Here is a 20,123-nt window from a genome sequence, read left to right on the forward strand (position 1 = left end):
TCTCTCAGCTATCAACGCCACCACATGATGCAAAACTTACCGTCCTCAGCTTTTAATGTTATTTTCACGAAGTTGGTAAAATAACGTTAAAATTCATGCACTTTCAAAACTAAAGTTGCACCACGTAGTCCATTAGTGATTGTAATATCGACATGTTCGCCTTATCAAAAGAAACTAAGCGACTTGACAACCGGCTTGTTGGAGAAATTGCGAGTTTGAAAATAAGATTTCCCAGAGAAGAGATGCAATTTTTCTTGAATCTAATTGAAAGAGTTTGGATTTGATTTTGGATGAATAAAATTCAAACAAAAAAATTATATCATAAGAGCCCTTGATTTGAGTTGAAAGATATAAAGGAAAAAACATAACAAAATAATACAACATACAGACTTGGGGATTAAGAAGAAAAAAAGCATAAATCAATTGGTGGCTGCATCATCTACTTATGTAGATCTTAAAACACCAATTAACAATCATTTTTCATTAAGGTAAGTATGGTTTTTGTATAAAAGAAGGTTCCAACTTCCAAGCACACACGGACAATGCGGTCAACGGGTTGATGGAAGAGCGCGCCAGTTGTCAGCAAGAGTGAGGGCACGTTCCCGAGAAGGAGGTGAGAGTTGTTGAAGTATAACATTCTTCACATGAACCGCCGCCGTCTCACCACCACGGCCCGCCAGTTCCAAGTACACTACAGCCTTCATCATCTGCCCTTCCTGTTAATCAAGTACAACAGTCAAACTATTAGCCTGCAAGTTTCAAAAACACAAAACCGTCAGAATTTGAAAATAGGCCAACATATCACTCCCTCTAGGCCTGTAAATGAACCGAACATGAACCGCACATATAATCGAACACATTTTTTTGTTCATGTTTGTTTATTAAGAAAATAGGCACGTTCGTGTTCGTTTATGTTCGTTCGTTTAAACCTAAACGAACAGTTCGCGAACATAAACAAACTTAAATGAACATGATTTCATATGAACATAATTGAACAAACATAAACGAACAGAAAGTAATTATTTATACGAATTAGTGATTAATTACGATAAATTCCAGTGCAAAACAAATTTTATTACCATAGTTGTCAATAGCGATCGTAGCGATCGCTATAGCGCGCTACGTAGCGTATAGGTCCAGTATCGCTATTTGGGTTGTAGTGATGGACAGCGAGAACAACGACACTTTATTTATTTATTAAATATAAATAGCAATTGAATATAGCTATAAAATAGGTGGATTTTAGGTTTTTGTTAAATATACATGTAAAATAGCATATATACCAGGGTATTTGATATAATATACATATAAAATTTTTGAAAATTCTTTTTCTAGTGTATCGCTATTTATAAAATAGCCACCTGCTATTTATCGCTATTCGCTATGTAGCATATAGGTACCTTATCGCTATTTGTCGCTATTCGCCATTAACAACTATGCTAGAAAGCCCAATTACCTTGGTTAAAAAGTTCCTTTTCTGTTTAATATTCATAGAAGTATTACTCGAAAGCCCAATTATCAACTACTTATGTATTTAAATTGAAACGAACAAACATAAACACATGTAAATAAAAGAACATAAATGAGCATAAATAAACAGACATAAACAGACATTCATGACATAAATAAATGAGCAAAACGTGTGTTCATGCTCGTTCGTTTATTAAATAAACGAACTTCCTGCAAAACAAGTTCATGAACCTTTGATTCATTTACAGGCCTAACTCCCTCCTATTCCATGAAAATTGCAGCATCCAACTCTCCAGTAAAACATTTGATAACTTGTTAAGCTTTAAGAACTCACTTCAACAAAAGAGAAATTATTTGACTACATGGCATAGGAGATAAGGAGAACGTATGGTACTTAATGCTCAAAGTCAAATATTGACTTTTTTCCGGAGTAATATTGAATAAGTCAACAGTTATTTGTAGTAGTGATTACCGAAAATAGGGTGAGTCCATGCTCAAACTGAGCTTTTCGATGTCCATGATCAGCAGCAAGCTTCATCCATTTTCTTGATTGTCTATGGTTTTGTATAAAACCCTTGCCTAAAGAGTAACACAACGATACGTTATACATGGCACGCACATATCCGCCCACTGCAGCTCGTAAATACCATCTCGCCTGTTAGAAACATACAAAAACTATATGAATTAAACAAACATAAAATTGGATTCAGCAAATCGAGAACGCATAAAAGTATCATAACTAAATAAAGTATAAAAAATGTATAAAGTATTAGTATTTAGCAGCTTACCGCTTCTGACAGATTCTGGTCTGTTCCAATACCCCTATGCAAACAAAGGGCAAGCTGATATTGTGCACGAACATAGCCACCAACTGAAGCTTGATATAACCATTTAACAGCCTCCTTCACGTTAGGCGGTTCAGCTGCATTTGTTGAATAAAAGCATGTCAAAATTTACAGGCCTGGATACCCTTTGATAAAACAAAGAAGATAACTTTTTAGATAAAAACTTCGATGCAATTTGCATGAGAAAAAGTGCACATACAGACATACACTTACTTTAAGCCCCCAGATTTCTTTTAAGCGCTACAACCCTAAATCACTTATTCCATGAGCTACAACACATTTAAGTTATCGTTATGTGCGTGTGTGATCATTAATCGTTTTGCTTGGTTATCCACAAGTTCAACCACTAGAAAACAAATACAATAGTTACGGGATAGCAAAAGGCCAAGAATAACAGTAAACCTAGTTATCCACTAGCAAACCGAATCGGAAGTTACTAGATGACAAGAGTTATAGCAAAATTGATCTAATTCCTTATACAGTGATATTAAACCCCCTTATTTCTTACAATTGTCAAACCACTAATCCCTAATACACATAAATATAACAATCACCCAATAAAATAAGCCTAATAAGTAATAAGCACATGAACGTCTGTGTTATTAGTGAATAAACTATCTTTTTTGCTTTGTTATCCAGAAACAACCATTAAAAAAAATCCTGTAATACTGATAATATTGCACGAAACAGAACACAATTAACCTAACTGCATACACATTGATTTTAATTTTTTAAAGTTTAACCCTCCTGCCAAAACCCTAATTCCAAATATCAAATAATATAGCAATCAAACAATAATTCTCAGGCATCAAAAACATTAAAACACTAAAACTCTAAACGCATTCACAACAACAACAACCACCACAACTGTACCCAGTGAATCCCACAAACATAGCGAAGCTACTAATAGGGTCTAGGGAGGGTGGGATGTAGGCAGACCGTATCTCTACCCCTAGAGATAGAGAGGCTTTCAGAGAGACCCTCGCTCCAACGAACAGCGGAAAAACAATAATAAAATAAATAAAAGATGTTACCAAGCAAGGAAACAAAGAAAGTGACGAAAAAGGTAACCGAGTAAAATAGATCCATATAAAGTATCCTAAGGCAACATATGAACCTAGATACAAGACGACAATAACATGCAAGGTCCAACTAAAGTGTAGGGAAAATCTCCGGCCCTATTACACGAATTCCTATCCTCTCGACCATGTCAGAGGTGCAATTCTAGCAAATCTTGCCTAATTTTCTCATCCTAGGTCAATTTGGGCCTACCTCTATTTCTTTGGCATCAAAAACATTTAAACACTAAAAGTATTCAATATTCACAATCAAACATTTATATTATACCTTGAAGATAAGAAATCCCCAAATTACACTGTCCAGCAGGATCACCAAGCTCAGCAGCTCTCCTATACAAAGCCACACCTTCCTCCTTCCTCCCCATCTCCCAATACACCAACCCCGCATCCACCATCGCCAGCGTAGATCCACGCGCCGCCCCTTTCAAAAACGAATCCAACGCCTTTTCCATACTCACCTTCACTCCACCACGCCCATGCTTAAACCTCTTCCCCCACCGCAAAAACAACATCGCCTCTCTCAACGGACGGAGACCATCTCTCCACGCTTTACACACCAACGACGCCGTTTGCAGGTTCGGTAAGCTAAAATTCGCAGCAATTTTCGTCAACACATCGTTCGGTAGCGCCGCAAAGTCACGGTGGTGGTCTGACCGCCGTGAAGTCGCCGGTGATCGGAACTGCCGGAGGCAAATCGCCGTTGACGGAGAATTTTCATGTTTTTCGTGGTTTTTCGTCGGATTTTGGTGTTTTCGGATCGGATTTTTGATCGGAAACGGTAGGGTTGAGAAGTGAGAGGTTTCCGATCGGTGAGGCCAGGTGCGATCGTTCATAATCGATGATCGGCGACGGTTTTGTGTGATTTGTAAGGGGCAAAACCCTAATTTTTATGGTGGCGTAAGGCGGTGGTTGGAGGATAAGTTGACGGTTACGGAGTGAGTGACTGAAGGAGGAGGTTTGTAAGGGTTTAAATTTTAATATTTTAATAATTGATAATTGATGTATTATTATTGGGTAATTACAATATTTGACTTTTCTAAAATATTATAAAAAAATATTATAAAATACTATGTGAGAAAACGAAATTTTGTCGCCATGGCAATATTCCCTAAACTATGATAATTGAAGAATTTTTTTTATATATAAATCTTTTTTTATTTTCATGGGTGCTTTAGGACTAGACAACCCGAGCCGAGAGAGGTAAGCTTAGGTTGCACATGTTAGATCCGATTCTAATTTGACGAATTACCCTCTTATGTCATATCTGAAAAGAATGTATTCCAGTAGTGGGTTCGAGGGGCTGTAAACGAGTCGAGTCGAGCCGAACTTGACCCAGCTTGAGCTCGGCTCGAACTGAATTCGAGCTAGCTCGGCTCGAGCTCGAATTTCAAATCGAGCTAAGATTTGAGGCTCGATCTCGACTCGATTAAAATTCGAGCTAGCTCGGCTCGGCTCGATCTAGCTCGAACTAATAAAGAACCGCAAAATTTACTAATTAAAAAGCACTAAAAATGAATCTTTTCATATACTAAGGGCTATAAATGCAATTTAATTTAACCAAATGACTAAATATGCAAGTATAAATAGTTAACTTATTTGTACATTTTCTTTACCTTTTTTATAGGGGAAATACTCTCTTAGTTTTTGTCTTTTGAGCGATGTGGGATAAAAAAATGAATGATGTAAACCTTATCGAGCCGACTCACGAGCTCACGAGCCGAGCCAGGCCAAAATCGAGCTCGACTCGTTTACAAACCGAGCCGAGCTGGCTCGTTTACAACCGAGCCAGTTTAGAGCCGAGCTATTTTCAAAAAAAATAATCGAATGAGTTGCGAGCCACGAGTTTTTTGAGCACCTCTAGTTCGGCAAAGCATGCGAGGCGCAGACGTGGAGGGGTTGGTGTGAGTGGTGGTCGCTGGAGCGGGGCAACAAATGACGAAAGCGTAATTTACCCAAAATAAAAAAAAAACAAAACTAAAATACCATTAATCATTTAAAAATATTCAAAAATTGTGTAAAATAAAACAAGAGGTTTAGGGGTTATGGAAGAGATGAGACATCAACCAATCATCTGGATTCTTCCTTGATAGCAAAAGAGATAAGAAAAAAAAAAAAAAACAAATGCTTCCTTCATCAACTCCATCTTCATCCTTCATCCTTCATTCACACCTTCAAAAACTTAAACCATGTCCACTTCCACTTTCTTCTGCGGCATCACACCCAATTCTTCAACCTCAACCTTCAAAAATCTTCTTTCTTTTCCCCACCCAACTAAAATCCAACCAAATTCATCCAAACCCTCTGTTTTTCACCAAACAAGATTCAATCCCGTAACCGCATCAACACCCACATCTCTCGAATCACCACCCAAATCCTCATTCCGAGACAAACCCCCCAAAGATATCAACGTTTTAGTGGTGGGATCAACCGGCTACATCGGAAACTTCGTAGTTAAAGAACTGGTTAACAGAGGGTTCAATGTGATCGCAGTTTGCAGAGAAAAGAGTGGAATCAGAGGCAAAAACAGTAAAGAAGACACCTTGAATAAGCTCAATGGAGCTAATGTATGCTTTTCAGACGTGACCCAGTTGGAAATCTTGGAAAAAAGTATCGAAAATTTAGGGGTTTCTATCGATGTTGTGGTTTCTTGTCTTGCGAGTAGATCTGGGGGTGTTAAAGATTCATGGAAGATTGATTATGAAGCGACAAAGAACAGTCTTTTAGCCGGTAAGAGTTTCGGGTCGAAACATTTTGTGTTGTTGTCTGCAATTTGTGTGCAGAAGCCGCTTCTCGAGTTTCAAAGAGCGAAGCTGAAATTCGAAGCCGAATTGGTCGAAGAAGCGGAAAAGGATGAGAGTTTTAGTTACAGCATTGTTAGGCCAACTGCTTTTTTTAAAAGTTTAGGGGGGCAGGTTGAGTTAGTGAAAGATGGGAAGCCATATGTTATGTTTGGGGATGGGAAGTTGTGCGCTTGTAAGCCGATAAGCGAGCCGGATTTAGCTTCGTTTATCGCGGATTGCGTGTTGAAACCGGATATGGTTAATAAGATTTTACCGATTGGTGGGCCGGGTAAGGCGTTGACACCGTTGGAACAAGGGGAAATGTTGTTTAAACTAGCGGGAAAGAAACCGAATTTTATAAAAGTGCCGATTGAAATAATGGATTTTGTGATAGGGGTTCTTGATTTTCTTGTGAAGGTGTTTCCGTCGTTGGAAGATGCGGCTGAGTTTGGGAAGATTGGGAGGTATTATGCGGCGGAAAGTATGCTTGTTTATGATCCGGAAACGAAGGAGTATAGCGACGAGGGGACGCCGAGTTATGGGAAGGATACATTGGAAGATTTCTTTAGAAAGGTGCTTGAAGAAGGGATGGCAGGGCAAGAACTAGGTGAACAGACAATTTTCTGAAAGTTTTGAGTGTGTTAAAGGTGTGTACTTTGCAATGTATTGTGAATTATATGCCAGTTTTGCATATATGTCAATTGTATTATATTGCTACACTTGCTTTCCAATTTTAGTATGAAAAGTGGCGTTTTTCGAACGAACGTCGAGCGAGTATCGAGCGTCGCAAAACAAAAAAGGAAAGTGATGATGGGGGTGCTAGTTATCATAATGAATTTAGTCCCGAACCAACAAATCTAAAGGTTTTAGCATTGTCTAAATTAGGGACTAAATGCGATACAAAGTGCAAACCACATGGACCATCCATGTACTTTTGGAAAACGCTGGGGACTAGTGCGTTACAAAGTGCAAACCATAAGGACCATCCGTGTACTTTTGGAAATGTATGGACCAAATCCAAAATTTTGATAAACCACAGGGACCATCCGTGTACTTTACTCGAAAAAGAATAGATAACAGCAATCTTTTTTCAGAAGTTTCATTTAGTACGGAGTAAATTACATAGATGATCTATACAATAACGTTTAATTTCTACCTTTTTATCATTTTCAGGAGTTTCATCTAGTACGGAGTAAATTACATAGATGATGTATGTAATAACGTTTAATTTCTACTTTTTTATCATTTATTTTAAAAAATTTACATATGATCATAAATGTTTGCCTAGCCATAACGTATTGTATTATTCCAAATCATATTTAGTTGGTATGATTCATTCTACAAAACTACAAATCATATTTAGTTGGTATGTGTTGTAGGGGATGGATCATGAGAAAACTAGTTTAAATGAGAAAACCAAAAAACTAACTAAAAAAACCTAAAAAAATACCAATTTTTTTTTACAATTTTTTAATAAAAAATCGCTACTTTATATGTATGGAAAAAAATTTCAAAAAAAAAAAATTGTTTTTGTTGTACTGCACATGTGCACTAATACGGAAAGCCTAAACCACTTAACCCACCCCCCATCGACACCCCCCAAAAACCTAACCCCCCCCCCCCTCACCCCCCCCCAAAACCTAAATTCACCCTCCCACCAAAAGCCTAACCCCCACCCCCCAAAAACCTAAACCCCCCCAGCCTCCAAAAACCTAACACTATGTTCCAGAGTTTACTAACGGAAGGAAAGGAAAGGAAACAGAAAGAAAGTAAAAATATTTTGTGTTCCAGAGTTTCATTTAAGAAAGGAAAATAAAACATGTTGTGTTCCCGAGTTTCATTTAAGGAAGGAAAAGAAAGGAAATGACAGGAAAACTAGGCTAAATTCTTTAATTTTTCTTTCCTTCCGATTTGGGAGGAAGCGGTGGGAAAGTCATCTTTTTTTTTCCTTTCTCATCCTTTCCTTTCTCACTTTTGCTTTCTTTTCTTATCCCTCGTTAAGTTAACTCGGGAACAGAGCGTAAAACTAAACCCTAAACATAAACACGAAAAAAACCTAAACCCCCCACCCCCCCAAAAAAAAAAAACCTAAACCCCCCTCCCCCACCCCCCAAAAACCTAAACCCACCCATCCCCACCCCCCAAAAACCTAAACCCCCCCCCACCCCTACCCCCCAAAAACCTAAAACTAAACCCTAAACATAAACCCGAAAAAACCTAAACCCCCCACCCCCCTCCCCCCACACCCAAAAACCTAATCCTAATCCTAAACCTCCAAAAAAACTAACCCTAAAAGCTAAACTAGACTCAAAAAGCTAATTTTAAGCATGTAATGCAATTGTAGTACATGTTACATTGCACATGTGCACTACTATAATAATAGTGTTGAAAACAAGACGACACCATAAAATTTTTTTTATGTCATAAAAAATATACTCGAATATACTTGAATGAAAGATAAGAAAATTTGTGATCTTATGGTGCCATTTTTGTTTTAAAATGATAACGTATGGAGAAATGGGAAATGTTTGAAAAGTTATATATTTTTTGTTCCAATTTTACCCCTTCTTCATTAAAAGTCCCCCCTCCTTCATTAAAAGTCTCCCTCCCCCTCCTTTTTAGTGGATTTTAGTTAGTTTTCTAGTTTTCTCATGATCCTCTCCCACGTGTTGTATTTGGTGTACATATATATATATATATATATATATATATATATATATATATATATAGGGTAGGGATATGGTAAAAAGTGTATAAAATGTGAGAAGGGTAAGAAGTGTTTTAAACCATTGGATATTTGATCTAATGGTTGAGATCAATAGGGTATAAAAATGTAAATTGTGTTTTAATTAGAGGGACCTTATGTAAAATTGAAGGGCAATAGTGTCTTTTTCAATGTTTCAAATATGGTAACCGTATTCTACACAACCAAAAATACCTACATTCACTCCTTTTTCCTTAATTATCGGAATTAATTACCAAGATCTAAATCGGAAGCCTCTTTGTTTTATATAAGATTCAATGCGTGGTGTTTTACGTTTAGAAGAACTGTAATCAGATTCATGGCGTAGTGTTTTATCCGGAGACATTGTTTATGGCGTGGTGTTTTATCTGGAGACATTGTTCATGGCGTGGTGTTTTATCTGGAGACATTGTTCATGGTGTGGTGTTTTATCTGGAGACACTGTTCATGGCGTGGTGTTTTAAACATCTGGAGACATTGTTCATAGCGTGGTGTTTTATCTGGAGACATTGTTCATGGTGTGGTGTTTTATCTGGAGACATTATTCATGGCGTGGTGTTTTATCTGGAGACATTGTTCATGGCGTGGTGTTTTGTCTCCAGATGTTTAAAACACCACGCCATGAACAATGTCTCCAGATAAAACACCACACCATGATTCAAGTCATGGTGTTTTATCTGGAATCCCAAGCAACCTTCTATGAATATAACACCATACAACTTAATAGAACCCGTTTCATACCAAACATTATATAAAACAAACCTAATCAAATAACTCATGTTTTTTCATGAAAAAAAATATAGATGAAATCCATGAAAACACAGTAAGTTTTATTGTATATTTTTCCTCAACGCAATCTGTATATAAACGACACCATACAAACAATTGTTTTATGCAATAAAACACCACACATGAACCTGTATCGCTTTCTTCCATTTGTGATTTTCGTAATGAAAAAATTGCTCCAAAATTGCAGAGAAAAAAATACTTTTGAACCTGAATTAATGAACGAAGATGATATAATACTAGTTAATGATTGATTCTGATGATATAATCTCCTAAATTAACTCCAAAACAGTTACACACAATTAATTGATAAGAAAGGTAATTACTAATGTACCCTTTTGAATTAATTAAGATAAAGGACACTTGTCATCACCAAATTATTTCTCACACTTCTTACAAAAGTAGGACTTTGTACAGGATCCTTTACCTATATATATATTGTGACACTTCGGGCTTTCCCGGACAACCATTTCTGTAATTAATCAACTTGTATATATTTATATATTATTATTAAATGAAAATCGGTGATTTATCGTTACGTGTTAATTGTTGAGAAATTGTACGTATATATGTATTTATATATAGTGGGTGTATGAGAGACGAGCCGGAACCCAAAACCACAACCAACCCGAGACCCGACTCGAGACCGCTTGGTCTCGAGTGAACAGCAAGTGTTGGGCCGGTTAGGGCCTTGCGACCGAGAAGCCCAAAGTCGGAACCCCTAAGCCCACTCGGAACACTATATAACCCAACCCTCACACCCCTTTGCCATTTTTACAACACTCCTCTCACTCACCCTCATCCTTCTTCTCCAAAACCCTACAAACACCAACATCCACCATCACCTTCTTCCTTCTACTCGGAACCAAGCTCTCGGGTCGACTCTCATGTGCACCCGTTTAGAAGCTTCATTCTCACCCTTGGACCTCATCAACCGGTTAGTGACTTTTTAGGTGATTACTTGGTTGTCTATTGATTTTGAAGTTTGTTAGCTAGGAAAGAAGTGATGTTGTTGATAATATGCATGATGTTACTTTGAATGATGAATTGATGGCTAATGTGTTGCTAGAACTTGTGAAATGACTAAAGAATGGTAACATAGGGTGTTCAAAATCATGCGGTTTATGTGGATACTATTAGTTTACATGATTCCGGTTAACCGGGTAGCTTGTGTTAAAAATGGTGTCTATTTGAATGAATAAGCATGATGATTGAGTATCTTGAATATGAAAATGGTTTTGTTATCCGATTTATATTAGAAAGTTTTAAGCATGATGAACAATTGATGTTAAGTGATGAACAATTTGAAGGTTGCTTGAATATTCAAAATGATGAGTTTGATCTGTTCTGGACAAAGGTTAGACAACAAAACATGATTATGCAATTTCATTGGTTAGTACTATATTTCATGAAAATGCAATGTTATTGGATAGTACATCTGCACAGGGTCTAGAAGGATTTATGTGCACGTAAATGTGGTTGCGAGTCGGAACCCTTGGTTGCGACTCGAGACCAAGGCATGACAACTCGAGATCTCCTAGTTGCGACTCGAAAGCAGCACACTCGAGACCAGGCATGATAAACCGAAACCAGGGTTGCGAGTCAGCATTCCTTGGTTGCGACTCGAGACCAAGCATGACGGGCCGAAACCGAGATTGCGAGTCGCAATCCTTAGTTGCGACTCGAAATCACCCTTGTCTCGACTGGGCTGCCTAAGTGTTATTGGGCCATAACTTGTTGGGCTATCTGTTGACTGAACTACATGTGTGTCTGTTACTGTTTGTGAAAATGTTAGGACAGGCCCAATAACCCAACTGTTTGATTGAATACTTGCTGAATGTGTTTATATACGTGATTACTTGTACCCCAACTTGACCTATATTTGGTAACCATGCTAGGACGTGGTGACCAACGTGTTTGACCAAGTTAAATATCTACCGAGCAACCCAAGGTGAGTTCACAACCTAAAGCATGCGTTCCCGGTGGTTTGGGAAACGGAACTACAAGCAACACTATCCCCTATGAGGGATACAACTTACTTTTCTTCCCTTGTTATTGGGAACCTTTGGTTAATTACTGTTTATACGGATTGCAACTAACGGCACTAAACGAAACTCTATCACTCAAGTCCCTACTACATAATACCGATTAGTTGCCGGGGCCAGGCGAACGGGTTATTAGTTGATAGCGCTATTTAGGTTTTACCAACCTCACACCGTGCCATGGTATGGGATCGGTCGTGAACTAATGTACTCAGGCATCCGTCAATGATGATAGAACATTGACATCGGGGCATCCTGCGGAAACGCAAACGGTTACCTAGTGTTCGGTATTGGATAAACAGTTTAGTCGCTAACTTTTGGGGTAGCTCCCCATGGCATGTATAAACGGATAAATTAACTGGTGAAACAAGTTTTTGGTAATTAAAAACTGGACAACTAGTGAACTCACTCAGCATTATTGTTGACCCCCTTACTGCATGCTTTGTAGGTAACCAGTGACTGAGGAGCTGCTGCTTGGGGATGTGTAGTGTTCGTCAAAACCCGTGTGATGGGTTTACTCATCTTGAACCATGAACTATCTCTTAAAACTTTTTGGGTTTATGCTTCCGCTGTTTTGTTTAAACTTATTGTCGAACTTAAACTACGATGTTGCTAACTACTTTAGATAGCAATCACTTTACTATTAACCATTGTTTAGTATAATTGGTGGCTGGATCCTGGTCAGTCACGCCCTCAAGCGGATGTTACTCCGCAGGTGGAATTTGGGGGTGTGACAGATTGGTATCAGAGCCATTGGTTATAGTGAACTTGGTTTTAAAAAGGGGAAAAATCTTTTTGAGAAAAACCAGACTATAACCCGTGACTCGTGACGACACTACACTCCAAGTGCAAGGCTCGACTTATCCGACCTCATAGCTCGGACCCATATTTACTTGCTTGCTTGTCTTATGCTTTCTGCTTTACTATACATACTAGTTTGCCTGATTAGATAGATACGCCTCCCCTCTTCTATCTCATTCTCGCTATATTACGACATCACACTCATGCTATGTTTTCTGGCTATGAAGACAATGAGTGGACGCGGACGAGGAAACATCAACATGACTCAGGCTCAGTTCTCAAACTTGCTCAACACGGTGGCTGCAGCTTTCGCAGCCCACCCTGGAGGTCAGCAAGCGCCTGTGCAACCACGTGTTTGTACCTTCAAGACTTTCATGGATTGCAAACCTCTCCCTTTCAATGGCACAGAGGGTGCCATAGGTCTTCTGCACTGGATCGAAAAGGTGGAAGTTGTCTTCGCTGTCTGCGAATGTCCCCCAGCTAATTGGGTGAAGTTTGCTACTGGTACCCTTGAGGGTAGTGCGCTTTCGTGGTGGAAGGCGCAAATTCAAATGCTTGGTTTGGAGACTGCTAACGCTACTGCATGGGAAGATTTCAAGGATATGATCAAGGAAGAGTACTGTCATAGGGATGACATCCACAAACTCGAGGACGAGTACTATGAACTCAAGATGGTTGGGTCAGAGATTGAGGCCTACACCAAACTGTCCAACGACTATGCTGCTCTTTGCCCTAACATGTCCCGACCCATGTACCGAAGGATCGAATTGTACATCAAAGGCTTAGTCCCAGAAATCAGGAGCCATGTAACCTCAGCCAACCTCACTACCATACAGCCTGTGGTCCGTCTTGCCCACAAACTCACTAACCAGGCTGTAGAAGAGGGCAGGTTGCCCAAAAGGATCAGTGCTGCAGAAGGAACTTCCAGTGATGGCAAACGAAAGTGGGATGGAAATCAGGGCAAAGATGCTAACTCTACTCAGGCCCCAGCTCAGCAAAGGAAAACTGACAACAACAAAGGCACTCAGCAACAGGGTGGTTACCGGGGAAGCTACCCTAAGTGCAACAAGTGTAACAGGCACCACAATGGGGCATGTAACAAGGGTCAGTGTCAGCGATGCCACAAGATGGGGCACGAAGCCAAGGATTGTAGAAGTCAGTTCCCAGCAAGGCAGAATCAGCAACAACCTCAACAGCAACAGCAGCAGGGAAACAACCGAGCATGTTTTAAATGCGGGGCAACAGGGCACATGCGAAAGGATTGCCCTGAACTGAATCAGAATCGCAACAACAACCAGGGAGCTGGGAACAATGAGCAAAACAACAATGCTGGGAATGGTGCAAGGGGAAGAGCTTTTGTGATTGGAGCTGGAGAAGCAAGGAACGACCCCAACGTCGTGGCGGGTAAGTTCCTACTTGATGATCGTTATGTTTCTGTGTTATTTGATTCCGGTGCCGATGCCAGTTATGTATCCCTTCGCATTAGTAAGAAACTTAAGCACCCGCCTGCATTATTAAGTTCTAAGCATGTCGTCGAGATAGCCAATGGTAGGAACATCGAGGCCACGCACGTGATCCACGACTGCACGCTAGAAATGTCTGGTCACACGTTTAGTATCGATCTTTTCCCCGTCAAACTTGGAAGCTTCGACGTCGTCATCGGTATGGATTGGTTATCCAAGCATCGCGCTGAGATTCTCTGTCAAGAGAAAGCGGTTCGTATCCCTCGTCGTTCTGGCCAACCCCTCATCGTTCAAGGCAACAAAGGTGGAGAAGTCACAGGCATTATCTCGCTTCTAAAAGCCCAGAAGTGTTTACAAAAAGGGCACACCGCTATCCTAGCACTAGTCACCGACACCCACGAAAAGGAAAAGAGGATTGAAGATTTTCCTGTAGTACGTGACTATCCCGAGGTATTTCCTGAGGAACTACCCGGACTTCCTCCCCACCGTCAGGTCGAATTCCAAATCGAGCTAGCTCCCGGAGCAGTACCCATAGCTCGTGCACCGTACCGTCTAGCCCCTGCGGAACTGAAGGAACTCTCTATGCAACTACAGGAACTATTGGATAAAGGATTTATCCGTCCTAGTTTATCACCCTGGGGAGCCCCAGTACTCTTTGTCAAGAAGAAGGATGGCACATTCCGAATGTGCATCGACTATCGTGAGCTGAACAAGGTTACCATCAAGAATCGTTACCCTCTCCCGCGCATCGACGACCTATTCGATCAGTTGCAAGGATCGAGCTACTACTCCAAGATTGACCTGCGATCAGGCTACCATCAGCTGAGAGTTCGTAATGAAGACATCTCCAAGACGGCGTTCAGGACTCGTTACGGTCATTACGAGTTCCTCGTTATGCCTTTTGGAATGACTAACGCACCTGCGGTTTTCATGGATCTCATGAACCGAGTGTGCAAGCCTTACCTCGACAAATTTGTGATTGTGTTTATCGACGACATCCTGATCTACTCGAAAAGTCAAGAAGAGCATGAACGACACCTACGCCTTATCCTCGAACTCTTACGCAATGAGCAATTGTACGCCAAATTCTCGAAGTGTGACTTCTGGCTTCGAGAGGTCCATTTCCTTGGGCATGTGGTCAACAAGGACGGAATTCACGTCGACCCCGCTAAGATCGACTCGATAAAGAATTGGCCTACACCCAAGACTCCGACCGAAGTTCGCCAATTCTTGGGATTGGCTGGATACTACCGCAGATTCATCAAAGGATTCTCAAAGATTGCACAACCCCTCACGACTCTTACTCAGAAAAGCATTGTTTACAAGTGGAATGAAGCTCAGGAGTCGGCCTTTCAAAGGCTAAAGGATAACCTCTGTAGCGCTCCTATTCTCTCGTTGCCTGAAGGCACTGACGACTTTGTAGTTTACTGCGATGCGTCCATCCATGGGCTCGGTTGCGTGTTGATGCAACGCGAGAAAGTTATTGCCTACGCCTCTCGACAACTCAAGACGCATGAAAGAAACTACACTACGCATGATTTGGAACTGGGAGCAGTGATCTTTGCTCTTAAGATATGGAGACATTACCTGTACGGTACCAAGTGCACTATTTACACCGATCACAGGAGTCTCGAGCATATCTTTAGGCAAAAGGAATTGAACATGCGACAGCGCCGCTGGGTCGAACTCTTGAATGACTACGAATGCGCCATCAAATACCATCCGGGCAAGGCCAATGTCGTGGCAGACGCCCTCAGCCGAAAGGACACTATACCAAAGCGCGTGCGAGCATTGCAACTTACCATCCAGTCTAACCTCCCTACCCAGATCCGAAATGCTCAAGTTGAAGCATTGAAACCGGAAAACATCAGGGCTGAGTCTCTGCGAGGATCGAGACAGCGATTAGAACAAAAAGAAGATGGCGCTTACTATCTAACAGGGCGCATTTGGGTTCCACTCTTTGGAGGGTTACGTGAACTCGTGATGGATGAAGCCCATAAGTCCCGCTACTCAGTACATCCTGGTTCGGACAAGATGTACCACGATTTGAAGACTACATATTGGTGGCCTGGCATGAAGGCCCACATAGCAACATACGTCAGCAAATGTTTGACTTGCGCGAGAGTCAAGACAGAATACCAGAAGCCAGCAGGCCTACTCCAACAACCAGAAATCCCGAAATGGAAATGGGAGCAAATTTCCATGGATTTTGTTACAGGGCTACCTAGATCTCAACGTGGAAATGACACCATTTGGGTAATAGTAGATCGATTGACCAAGTCCGCACACTTTCTGGCTATTAAGGAAACAGACAAGTTTTCTACCTTGGCGGAGATTTACTTAAAGGAAGTAGTTTCGAGGCACGGAGTGCCAACCTCGATTATTTCCGACCGAGACGCTCGTTTTACTTCGGAATTGTGGCAAGCTATGCACAAATCCTTTGGCTCACGTTTGGACATGAGCACCGCTTATCACCCGCAAATGGATGGACAGTCCGAACGCACCATCCAGACTCTAGAAGACATGCTTAGAGCGTGTGTGATCGATTTTGGCAAGAATTGGGAGAAGCGTCTACCGCTAGTAGAGTTCTCTTATAATAACAGCTACCACACTAGTATTCAGGCAGCACCTTTGAGGCATTGTACGGTCGTAAATGCCGGTCACCTCTTTGCTGGGCAGAAATCGGTGATAGTCAAGTCACGGGCCCAGAGATGGTGGTAGATACAACGGAAAAGATTGCCCAGATCAGACAACGCATGGCGGCAGCTCGTGACCGTCAGAAGAGTTACGCTGATAAGCGTAGGAAACCACTAGAATTCCAGGTCGGTGACCGGGTTCTACTTAAAGTCTCACCCTGGAAGGGTGTGGTTCGCTTTGGTAAACGGGGCAAGCTAAATCCGCGATATATCGGACCATTCGAAATTACCGAGAAAATCGGTAAGGTTGCTTATAGATTGAACCTGCCTGAAGAACTAAGTGCGGTACACAACGTATTTCACATATCTAATCTGAAGAAGTGTCTATCAGATGAAACACTCGTAATTCCTTTCAAGGAACTAACTATCGGTGAACAGCTACACTTTACTGAGGAACCGATTGAGATCACGGATCGAGAGATCAAAATCCTCAAACGTAGCCAAATCCCTCTTGTACGAGTCCGTTGGAACTCGAGACGTGGCCCAGAGTTTACCTGGGAGCGGGAAGACCAGATGAAGCACAAGTATCCCCAGTTGTTCCCAAACGAAAACCCCAGCACTGAAGCTACAGTCGAATTTCGGGACGAAATTCCAAACTAACGGGGGGATGATGTGACACCCCGTTGAAACATTCTCGCTTACACTAGCTTGACAGTGACTGCCTTAACTTTCAACTTTCGGGACGAAAGTTCTTCAAACTTGGGGATAATGTGACACTTCGGGCTTTCCCGGACAACCATTTCTGTAATTAATCAACTTGTATATATTTATATATTATTATTAAATGAAAATCGGTGATTTATCGTTACGTGTTAATTGTTGAGAAATTGTACGTATATATGTATTTATATATAGTGGGTGTATGAGAGACGAGCCGGAACCCAAAACCACAACCAACCCGAGACCCGACTCGAGACCGCTTGGTCTCGAGTGAACAGCAAGTGTTGGGCCGGTTAGGGCCTTGCGACCGAGAAGCCCAAAGTCGGAACCCCTAAGCCCACTCGGAACACTATATAACCCAACCCTCACACCCCTTTGCCATTTTTACAACACTCCTCTCACTCACCCTCATCCTTCTTCTCCAAAACCCTACAAACACCAACATCCACCATCACCTTCTTCCTTCTACTCGGAACCAAGCTCTCGGATCGACTCTCATGTGCACCCGTTTAGAAGCTTCATTCTCACCCTTGGACCTCATCAACCGGTTAGTGACTTTTTAGGTGATTACTTGGTTGTCTATTGATTTTGAAGTTTGTTAGCTAGGAAAGAAGTGATGTTGTTGATAATATGCATGATGTTACTTTGAATGATGAATTGATGGCTAATGTGTTGCTAGAACTTGTGAAATGACTAAAGAATGGTAACATAGGGTGTTCAAAATCATGCGGTTTATGTGGATACTATTAGTTTACATGATTCCGGTTAACCGGGTAGCTTGTGTTAAAAATGGTGTCTATTTGAATGAATAAGCATGATGATTGAGTATCTTGAATATGAAAATGGTTTTGTTATCCGATTTATATTAGAAAGTTTTAAGCATGATGAACAATTGATGTTAAGTGATGAACAATTTGAAGGTTGCTTGAATATTCAAAATGATGAGTTTGATCTGTTTTGGACAAAGGTTAGACAACAAAACATGATTATGCAATTTCATTGGTTAGTACTATATTTCATGAAAATGCAATGTTATTGGATAGTACATCTGCACAGGGTCTAGAAGGATTTATGTGCACGTAAATGTGGTTGCGAGTCGGAACCCTTGGTTGCGACTCGAGACCAAGGCATGACAACTCGAGATCTCCTAGTTGCGACTCGAAAGCAGCACACTCGAGACCAGGCATGATAAACCGAAACCAGGGTTGCGAGTCAGCATTCCTTGGTTGCGACTCGAGACCAAGCATGACGGGCCGAAACCGAGATTGCGAGTCGCAATCCTTAGTTGCGACTCGAAATCACCCTTGTCTCGACTGGGCTGCCTAAGTGTTATTGGGCCATAACTTGTTGGGCTATCTGTTGACTGAACTACATGTGTGTCTGTTACTGTTTGTGAAAATGTTAGGACAGGCCCAATAACCCAACTGTTTGATTGAATACTTGCTGAATGTGTTTATATACGTGATTACTTGTACCCCAACTTGACCTATATTTGGTAACCATGCTAGGACGTGGTGACCAACGTGTTTGACCAAGTTAAATATCTACCGAGCAACCCAAGGTGAGTTCACAACCTAAAGCATGCGTTCCCGGTGGTTTGGGAAACGGAACTACAAGCAACACTATCCCCTATGAGGGATACAACTTACTTTTCTTCCCTTGTTATTGGGAACCTTTGGTTAATTACTGTTTATACGGATTGCAACTAACGGCACTAAACGAAACTCTATCACTCAAGTCCCTACTACATAATACCGATTAGTCGCCGGGGCCAGGCGAACGGGTTATTAGTTGATAGCGCTATTTAGGTTTTACCAACCTCACACCGTGCCATGGTATGGGATCGGTCGTGAACTAATGTACTCAGGCATCCGTCAATGATGATAGAACATTGACATCGGGGCATCCTGCGGAAACGCAAACGGTTACCTAGTGTTCGGTATTGGATAAACAGTTTAGTCGCTAACTTTTGGGGTAGCTCCCCATGGCATGTATAAACGGATAAATTAACTGGTGAAACAAGTTTTTGGTAATTAAAAACTGGACAACTAGTGAACTCACTCAGCATTATTGTTGACCCCCTTACTGCATGCTTTGTAGGTAACCAGTGACTGAGGAGCTGCTGCTTGGGGATGTGTAGTGTTCGTCAAAACCCGTGTGATGGGTTTACTCATCTTGAACCATGAACTATCTCTTAAAACTTTTTGGGTTTATGCTTCCGCTGTTTTGTTTAAACTTATTGTCGAACTTAAACTACGATGTTGCTAACTACTTTAGATAGCAATCACTTTACTATTAACCATTGTTTAGTATAATTGGTGGCTGGATCCTGGTCAGTCACGCCCTCAAGCGGATGTTACTCCGCAGGTGGAATTTGGGGGTGTGACATATATATATATATATATATATATATATATATATATATATATATATATATATATATATATATATATATATATATATATATATATATATATATATATATAAAGGTTGTCCAAAGTAGCTGCTCATCAACAGAGGACAGGGGTTTATCTTTAATAGGCTAGGGTTTGCTATTCCAAAAGGGGTAGCGGCGCAGCTTGTTGCTCGCTTACATGCGATATTGATGTATCTCGGCCAGTTCTTTTTTAATAAATACTTCCATCTTTCAGTTAAAAAAAATGTATGTATGTATGTATAGCTGTGTGTGAGTGAGGAGAGAGAAATTGAGGCCCGTGAACATCGGCTGGTGGGAGCCGAATATGACGCGCCGGAGGAG

At 40.9% G+C, this 20,123-nt stretch overlaps 2 protein-coding genes across 3 annotated transcripts; one reads left to right on the top strand and one right to left on the bottom strand.

The window, feature by feature from the left end:
* Window positions 1–297: 297 nt before the first annotated feature.
* On the bottom strand, window positions 298–4,370 carry LOC110871638 (F-box protein At1g70590). Of its 2 annotated transcripts, none has more exons than XM_022120350.2 (4): window positions 3,663–4,368; window positions 2,259–2,392; window positions 1,943–2,125; window positions 298–716 (listed from the first exon to the last, which is right to left on the bottom strand). In XM_022120350.2, exons 1-4 carry the CDS (start codon window positions 4,225–4,227, stop codon window positions 549–551), a joined length of 1,050 nt encoding a protein of 349 aa, XP_021976042.1. In that variant the 5' UTR covers window positions 4,228–4,368; the 3' UTR covers window positions 298–548. The 2 variants fall into 2 exon arrangements, with proteins under 2 accessions (XP_021976042.1, XP_021976043.1); XM_022120351.2 differs by having other exon boundaries at window positions 374–749; window positions 3,663–4,370.
* Window positions 4,371–5,452: 1,082 nt separating this feature from the next.
* On the top strand, window positions 5,453–6,930 carry LOC110871637 (divinyl chlorophyllide a 8-vinyl-reductase, chloroplastic). Its single transcript, XM_022120349.2, has one exon. The coding sequence runs from the start codon at window positions 5,581–5,583 to the stop codon at window positions 6,799–6,801; it is 1,221 nt and encodes a 406-aa protein (XP_021976041.1). The 5' UTR covers window positions 5,453–5,580; the 3' UTR covers window positions 6,802–6,930.
* The last annotated feature ends 13,193 nt before the right edge of the window (window positions 6,931–20,123 follow it).

This window comes from Helianthus annuus, chromosome 8 (genome assembly GCF_002127325.2).
Source record: "Helianthus annuus cultivar XRQ/B chromosome 8, HanXRQr2.0-SUNRISE, whole genome shotgun sequence".
In the NCBI taxonomy this organism is placed as follows: domain Eukaryota; kingdom Viridiplantae; phylum Streptophyta; class Magnoliopsida; order Asterales; family Asteraceae; genus Helianthus; species Helianthus annuus.